The 8,666-nt window shown below is 47.4% G+C and overlaps 1 protein-coding gene across 6 annotated transcripts in view; it reads left to right on the forward strand.

Annotated features, from left to right (window-relative positions):
- Nucleotides 1-236: 236 nt before the first annotated feature.
- Nucleotides 237-8,666, forward strand: part of AHI1 (Abelson helper integration site 1) — a 203,007-nt gene continuing 194,577 nt past the window's right edge. For 5 of the 6 annotated variants that reach the window (XR_002103750.1, XM_019550218.1, XM_019550219.1 and 2 more), the window contains exons 1-2: nucleotides 238-378; nucleotides 6,744-6,815. Coding sequence is in view for 5 of the 6 variants with exons in the window: in XM_019550218.1 (XP_019405763.1) it covers nucleotides 6,806-6,815 (10 nt within the window). In the remaining variant the exon portion in view is untranslated. Of the gene's footprint in view, nucleotides 379-6,743; nucleotides 6,816-8,666 lie in introns of all 6 variants that reach the window. The other variant, XM_019550220.1, reaches the window with a different exon arrangement.

Consider the following 8,666-nt stretch of genomic DNA (forward strand, 5'->3'; position numbering starts at 1 on the left):
CTACACAAAGCCTATGCTGGGATGTTATAATTGGTGACAGCCCTACTTCAGACAGGCCCCCGCTAAGCTCCATAAGTGAGATCCCTGCCGGCGCGTGCGCACTGCAGCCTTCCCCTCCTCCCACGACGCATGCTCTCCACGGCCGCAGACGCGGAACCCCAGAGTGCTGCTCGACTACCGCTTTGTCCTCTAAGCCCCGCCTCCAGTGGGCGCATGCGCAGTGCATCGAAAGCCGTTTCCTTGGCAGCCGCTGTTGTTTTCGGCGCAACTATTGTGAGCAGCCGGGGGGGAGGGGTGAGAGAGACCAAGTGAGGAAAGAGGGAGGCTGCGGGAAGCAGCGGTGCCACCGCCAGAGGAGATGCGCTAGCCTCGGCCAACGTGAGTGGGGTTCCGCCCGCGACGTGGGGCCCCATCCCCAGCAGCCGGGGGGTTGGGGAGGAGGGATCTGAGCGCGGCGCCGAGCGCGGGCCGTGGCGAGAGGGGCTTCGGCAGTACCACCGCGGCCCCACGTTCTCAAGCCGCACCTTTGCCTCCCCACCCCCCCTCCCCGCGAGGCTTGTGGTCTGCTCCGAGGAGGCGGGGCGGGGTTCAGCTGCTCCCGGAGGATGACGTCACGCGCGGTTCCCAGGGGGTTCATTCCCCCAGCCCCAGCGCCCGCCGCGCCTGTGCGGGGCAGTTCCGTGCCAGGGCTCCAGGTGGGCGCTCCAAGAAGAGGGTGCTGGGTTTCTTTGAGGGGAAGGGGCTAGTGAGTACTCCCTGTTTTGAGTGAGCTGCCCCCCAGGGCTGAGTGGAATTACCACCTACAGTCCCGGCTACCCTGCTGGGGTCTCGTGGTCTGGCTTTGGAGCATGTCTGGTGGCAGTGTCCCACAGTCAACCATCACACTTGCTGAGCGCCGTTCCAGCGGGAGCGGGTGCCTTCTTTAAGCACCTTGTTGCCTATTCAGCACCCTCCTAGGGCACCAGAGTGGCAAGGGGCATTTCCTGACAGGGGCTGACTAAAAACTGCACTGTGGTTTAGTACAGTTAAGCTCATGTCCAGTGAGCGCTTTAATAACTCCATGTAATAATTGCAGTCCAGTGATTTGCAGCTGTTGCAAGTGACTGTGTCCAGGTCCGTAGCGCAGTGAGATCCTTTTGAGTTGGTACTAGCTTGATACAGTGTTAGGAGGCGTTGGACTGTCTTAAGGTATAGTAACATTTTTGATCATGAAAGACTTGATTTTTTCTTCTAAACAGGGCTTATGCAGTTTGATCAGTTTGAATTGGGTAATTGCATCCTACCAACTAAATTATCTCATGACCCAAATTGGATAATAGTGTCTAAGTTTTCTGTTGAATAGAATTTTTATAATACGTATGCTTTTACTTCATCACACACTGTATAGTCTGTAAAAAAACACTTGAGATCTTCAGAGTAAAAAGTGTAACTTCTTTTAATTTAGAGTAAGAAGTATACTGTTGCTTCAGTATATATTTGTACAAACAATAGTAGCTGACTTGAGGCTGCCATTCTGAAGATTTGATTTGAATAAAAGTTGGAAAACTACTTTTTAAAAACAGGATAGATTGGATATTGGGAAAATGGAAAAGAAATTAGGCAGGAAGATATACAATAAGCCATTAGACTCTCTGGATGCAGACTACTGTTTTCTTTTTATTACTAGCTGTTAGGAATATAAATCTATTCTGAAGGATTCATAGACCGCAAGGCTGAAAGTGACCTCGGAAGATCATCAGGTCTAGCCACCTGCACTAAGCAGAAAAGATAACTGGGGTCAGGTGACCCCTGCAAGGTGACTGTCCAGTCTCCTCTTGAAGATTTCTAAGGTAGGGATTTCTAGATTGCACCGCCTCTGGAGGGAGCTTATTCTGCAGTCTGGACACCCCACCTGAAGAATTTTTTTCCTTATCTTGAGCCTGAATCGATCTTCCAGAAGTTTGTGGCCATTACTTCTGATTTTCCCCTTGGCTGCCCTGGTAAACAGTTGCTCACTGAGTGCTTGATATACTCCCCTAGTGTAGTGGTAAGCTGCTACCAGGTCCCCTCTCAGCCTTCTTTTCCTCAGGCTGAATGTCTTTTTTTAATGTTTCTTTAATAGGAAGCAGTTTTCCAGCATTATTAGCACTGGTCAAGGGAAATAATATTGTCAAGATAAAAAAAAATTAGAATTAGGTGGACAAGATTCTTTGGATATCTTTTATTAGACCAACTAAATTGTTGGAAACATTGTTCTTTGCAAGCTTTTGAGCACAAACACCCTTCTCCAGGCATAGGGAGAGAGTCTGCTGTTGTTTTGTGTTTTCCTGGAAGGAATAGAAGCCAATATGCAAAAATGCAGGTCTATGAAAAAGCAAAAATACATGGCAGTGAGGATCAGACCAAGAAATCCATGGACCAACATACATATTCTCATAGAGCCAACAATTGCCCTAAATGCACCAAGAATGCTGTACTATACAGCCAAGCCCTTTGATACTACTGAATTTGTACCGAGCAGGACACCTGGAATCGTTGCCTCGCAAATCTCAAAAAGGGCTTTCACTCAACAAGGATGCTCCTCCAGAGAGAGATCACACTTTTGAAAGAGCCACCTGGATACCACGTGAAGAATTGTTGAAGTTCAAAGAGAAAATCCCTATGAATTGCACCTTTAGTTATGACATATCAACCTTCCCCGGAACCTATACGGAAAATTCTCAAATAATTGCAACCCATACTAGAAGAAGACTCAATTCTTAAAGATACCTTCCCAGAACCGCCCATCCTAGCCTTTAAACAAGTGCCAAACATTGCCATCCTTATTACCAGAAGCAAACTTCCTGTGGCCCAAAGTGCACTCAAAGGATCCAGACCATGCCAGGGCAAGAAACGTAAAGCCTGCCAACACATCTCCACCACTCTTACAATTACTACACCCTGTAATGGGGTCTTCTTGGGGCTGATTTAGCCCAGAAACAAGTGGGCAGGCCATGGTTAACTGCCCACATTCTCATCCACCACATCTTGTTAGAATTAATTAGTTAATAATGTAATTAAGCAGGAGGCTGCCAGTTTCCTGCCCCGATACCAGGGGGCACTATCTGTGGCTCCATTCCTCCCCTACACCACAGCCCAAGCCACACAGATGGCATCTAGGTGTTATCATAATCACCCCCTCCCCACCCTACACTGGGCCCCCGAATCCTCCTAATTGAACCCTGTCTAGATTCCTTTCCTCAGGTGGTCTCATCCGCCTTCATACTAGGCAACATAGCTCCCTGAACTGCTCCTGCTTCAGGAGTGGTCCATCCAGAACCTTTCCCTCACTAGCCCTGGCCCACCTCCAGGCCAGTCAGAACTCCAGGCCCTCAGCTCTTGGGCGTCCTTTGCAGCAGGCCCCCAGCCCTTCAACCCTTCCAGTCCTGGCCCTAGCATTGACCAGTCAGGGGAAGTTCAGACAAGCCTGAGTCTATGGCCTTTTCTTTCTCTCTGGGGGTCCACCCTCCAGGCCCTCCAAACAAGGGATAACCCACCGGGTTGTGGGGCCTAGGGGTGATAACTGGCTTGGCATTTCCTGGGGGCTCCTGTACCACCAGGCCACCCACTCCTGGCAGAGTGCAGTTTTAGGTCATACCCAGAACCACGAGCTTCTTTACCATCCCCTACAGCTCCTCCTTTACCTCCAGATGATGCTAGCAGCCCTCCAGCCAGGCAAAACTGCCTTGTTTGTATGGGCAACCCTAGGTTCAAAATGGCTGCCCTCATCAGGCACCTGGTAGCTGCCAGCTCCAGCCCTTTAAAGTGGCAGGCACAAACAGTGCCCTGCCACACACCCCACAACAGGACCCATCACCATTTCTGGATCTTACACCTGCGCCTCCAGAAATGTAATACTGTACATCTCATCTAGTGCACTAAATGTCCTGCTGGAAAATAGGTAGGAGAAACCAAACAACAACTGTGCACCAGAATGAATGCACACTAGAAATCTATCAAAGACAAAAATACCCAATTACCTGTAGGTGCACACCTCTCACAAGACAACCACTCTCTCTCTCTCTAGTCTCTCAGTTCTAATCCTCAAAGGGAATTTACAAAATACCTTCCCTATGAACTTCACTTCATAAATCTACTGGATACAAAAATCATGGACTAAATATAGACATTCGATTTATGGCACGTTATAACCTGCCTGCCATCTGATAACCCCAGGTAACCTCTCTACAATTTACCAGCTACATTCTATTATCAGGTCAACATTTCCCCCTTTCTCCTGCACCTTCCTCTCTTGCATCTATTGTTTCCCATGGCCTCTGATCATCACTGCCAGGCATTTTTATTTTCACAGACATGCATTTTACATATTGGCTTCTATTCCGTCCAGGAGAACACAAAAAAGTTGACTCTCCCTATGCCTGCAGAAGGGTGTTTGTGCCTGAAAGCTTGCAAAGAAACAATTGTTCGAACTATTTAGTCAGTCAAATAAAAGATACCACATTTACCCAAAGAACCCTGTCTGCCTATGTTCTTAGATCAAGACGGCTACAACCAACACCTCTAAAACATGCAAGAATTAGTCAGCAAATTAATCCCAGGAAAAAATTTATAGACTCAGTTGTGTTACTCTGGTTACTGACCTTTAAATCCTTCCTATTCTAAAATGAGATTACGCAGGGTGAACATCCTTGTTCTTACTATTGATTAATGAGCTATATTTATACCTCTTCTGCAGATGATTGAAGAACATCTGTGCCAAATGTTGCATAAATCTGATCTACTGCACATAGAAATAACAGTATTAACACAATACATTTTCATTTCATTGTCTCAAAAAAGATATTCACCAGGAAGATGTGCACACTGGTCAAGCAGAAGGAGCTGTCCATCAGGTGGAAAAAGTGGTAGGGAGGAAATCAGCCTAATTGGTAGACAGCACAAGGAAAAAAAATGCCTGTCTGTGGCTAATAATAGCTAAATAAGTTTGCTGGTCGTTTTGTGGGGTGATTCGGGGGTGTATTAATGAAGTTATTTCAACCATCTAGGGCATACCTACCTTGAGTAGGTATGCCATATACATATTTTACTTTTCATACAATATATTACTTTGATTGCATCATTTATAAAGCTTTGAGAGTAGCTTGGCAGCTTATCTGCCTTTTAAAGTAGCACATGCTTTCTTTTTCTGTTTAATTTCTACTCTGCAGTGTAAAAAAGTTAGTGCAAACTCTCTCTTCAGTGTAAGTATAAGAAGAAAATAATTATTTTGTGTCACATAGCACTCTTCTTGGAGAGTAAGAAGTATGCCTTTCATTGCAGCATATAAACTGAATTGAATGTCAAGTGTTTCAAACTAGCATTTGATTTTTCAATATTGTTAATCCCCAAATTCATAAGATTGACGTGTTATAACTTTGAAATTCTTTTAATTTTCTTCTGTTTTTTTATATTGACTTTCTTTGTATTCTTGAGATCTGGAGGTGAAAAGTGATGTAGAACACTGATTCTCAACTTCTAGACCCTAGAGCCATATTTTCTGGCCTATGGGCCTCCTCTTGGGATCCAAAAATTTGGCAGTCAGGCAGTAGTCTCTGGTTTAATTACTTTTGCTCTGGAAGCTATGGCAATTAATGCCACCACTGTCCCCTCACAACTAAATTTCCAAACAGGTGGGAACCCCTGGGGGCTGGACAATATGGCCTTGCATGTGGGGATGCTGTGCAGCCACGTCTGGTTTATGGGGTGGGGGCACTCTGCAGTTGAATCTGGCATGCAAGTTTGGGCCAGCGTGTAGGGTTGCTGCATCTGGCACATAGGGTCACACCAGCAGGCTGATTCCATACTGGACCTGGCCTGTGGACTGACCCTGCCTGTGGGATCTGGCCCAGCGGCCAGCCCCACACCACTTCTCTGGCCTGCTGGGCCTGCAGGTTGAGTATCACTGTTGTAAAAGAACTAGCTTGTGGTGTTGGCATTTAAGGTTCACTTGAGTCATATTTTCAAGCTTTACTACACAACAAGGAGGGACAGAAACTGAAAATAAACTAAAACTAAACAGAAACTGAAAATAAAAGAGTAGAATTTTACTGTACAGTAGTGTCCTTACAGGTGAGCAATAGGTGTACCCCGTCTGCTCTTTGAGCATATTTAGAGGGGGCACCAGAATGGTGGCCCCCATGAAGCCTGTGCTGTGGAGTTGTGAAGCTGCTGTGTGGGGTTTCTGTGCTGCAACCTCAACAGAAGCAGTACAAAGTCGTTCCTAGGTTGGTTGCTGCAGTCGGTGCAGTGACCCAACACACACCTAGCAGCAGCAGCAGAACTCCCCCTGCATGAAACCTTGCATTTTACCTAGGGTGCTGAAATAATGATGCCTCTGCTTCTGTACCTGCATTTCTCTGGAAGTGGTGTCTTTATGTAAAATATCAAGTGTTTTGAGACTTGAAATAAAATCATTTGAGTTAGCAACCCTAGATGCTTAATTACTAAATTCTTGGTTACTGACATGTAAATTAACCAGCAGCGTAAGTACTCAGCAGGCAGGCTATAAATCACTGTTTCCCCCTCTTCTCCAAGATAGTTTCCGGTGTTGCTAATTACACTGGAATGAACATTATTTTCACTTGACAAAGGATGTGATCATGAGAATCCTGATTTGAGGTCAGGAAGTAGGGGGACGAGAGGCATGTCGGGATGACACAAGTTTATAGTATTAATTCTTTAAGTAACATCATTAATTAGAATATTCTGAATTTTGTTTTATTTAGAATGCTGAACTTTAAAAAAGAAAGGTGTAGCATACTGAAACAGTCTTAGTGCAAGACTGAAAATGCGACCAGGTGAGAACTTTTACATGTTGATTTACAAAATGCATTTTCTTCATAAATTTGGGTGCAAATGAATTATCTGTATCTGTTGATTGTTAATATGAATATGTTACTTATAGGTAGTGCTTACTGATGCTTTCAAGTTATCTTTAGCTTTATAAACTTTTAATTTAATATTTGTAAAACTTTGTAAAATCCACAGAGGAGTTATATGAAACAGTGAATGTGAGTAGTTCCTAGTTGGGTATAACAGAAAATTGTACGCTATTTTTCTGTATGCTACATACCCCCAAATAAGACAAGAGCCTTGTTTTTCAAAGGTACAATATAGCAGGGGAGAAGAAGTTACAGCTGAGAGAGCTAACTGCATACAGCAGCTCGCTTGCCCTTAAGCAGCCCAGTAGCTGTTTCAGGCAAAAGTATAGTGTTAACCCTTTCACAGACACTGCTGAATTAGCAGCATCTTTTGGCTTCTCCATTAAAACTGGACTCCACCTCTGCTCCTTATTGGGTGCGTCTACACGTGTGCTTTACTGTGCAGTATACCATCACTGTCTACATATGCATGACAGTTAGGGCACATTAAATGAATGGAACACACCATTGGATAGCCAGATCAGATGCAAGTATTGTCTAATGGTGTATCATATTACTGTGCTTAAACGCACACGTAAACAGTGATGGGGACAAATTGCCCCCGGTCAGCTGCTTCAGCAGGGAGCCAGACTCCAGTTTGCTGCTGAGTCATGTAGTTCGGCAGTTTTTGAAGCAGCGTGGTGTGGGCAACTCATCCACTGCCCAGTGCTATCACCCAGACCCCAGGCTTGATCCCCAGAGCCTGTGCCAGCTGGAGCCTACTTCCTGGGCACCATGCTCCACAATACCAGGCAAGTGCTGCCCAGGACCTAGAATCTAGACCTGACCCCCCTGGGACCATTGCCAGCTGGAGCCTGCCCCGTGAGAACCATGCCTCACCCAAATGGGCACCTGTAACCCATGCCACTACCCAGAGCCCAGGCCTGACTCCCCAGGACTCCTGCCGGCCGCTGTCATGTTGGGCTCCCCACACACTGACACACAAATCTGGGGGCTTGACTGCACCCATGAGGAGGCTGTGGACCTCATCGCCATCTAGGGGGTGTTGAGGTCTAGTGGCAGTTTAGCCAGGCAACAAGGGCCAACAGTCACGTTTATATGGCTGTAGCCTGGCAGATGCAGGAGCGCAGAGACCAGCACTCTGGCCACCAGTGCTGGGTCAAGGCCCTGAGGACTCAGTGGGTCTGTGTGTGGGACCACAACACGTGGTGCATGGTTGCCTTCATCCAGGAGCTGGACTGCATCCTGGCCTCCATGGACCTGTCACATGTTCTATAGACCACCGGAGCCTGAGCCAGGGCTTGTGGGCCAGGAGGACTCTCCAGAGGAGGGCCCCTTGGGGCTTCTGTGTCAGGTCCAGGTGCACTCCCTGCCCTTGGCCTCACCTGGCCGTTCAGGCAGCTACTTTAGGAATGGGTCACCTCTGAGGAGGTGGACAGAGTGGGGATAGCCCCTGCACACATCAGCTCCAGCTCCTCACTGGAGGGAGCCACTGCTGGGGTAGCCAGGCACCGCACTGTGGCACCCTGGGACAGAGCCAGCTGGACCTCCTCTCCACAGCCAGGGACAGCTTCGGACCACCGGGAGCGGCTGCCACACCCACCCGGTAAGCACTACACAGGGAAGTGGGCCAGGGAGGAGATAGAGCACCACAGCCACTTGTGCCCACACCAGTTCATTCCCCTGTCCTCAGGCTGCACATCTGGAGCCAGTGGTCCTGCATGGTGGACGCAGGGCTCTCCCCTCCCCTTCCTGCCATGCCTGGCT

The sequence above is a fragment of the Crocodylus porosus genome, unplaced genomic scaffold (genome assembly GCF_001723895.1).
Source record: "Crocodylus porosus isolate Cpor-Errol unplaced genomic scaffold, CroPor_comp1, whole genome shotgun sequence".
NCBI classification, from domain to species: domain Eukaryota; kingdom Metazoa; phylum Chordata; order Crocodylia; family Crocodylidae; genus Crocodylus; species Crocodylus porosus.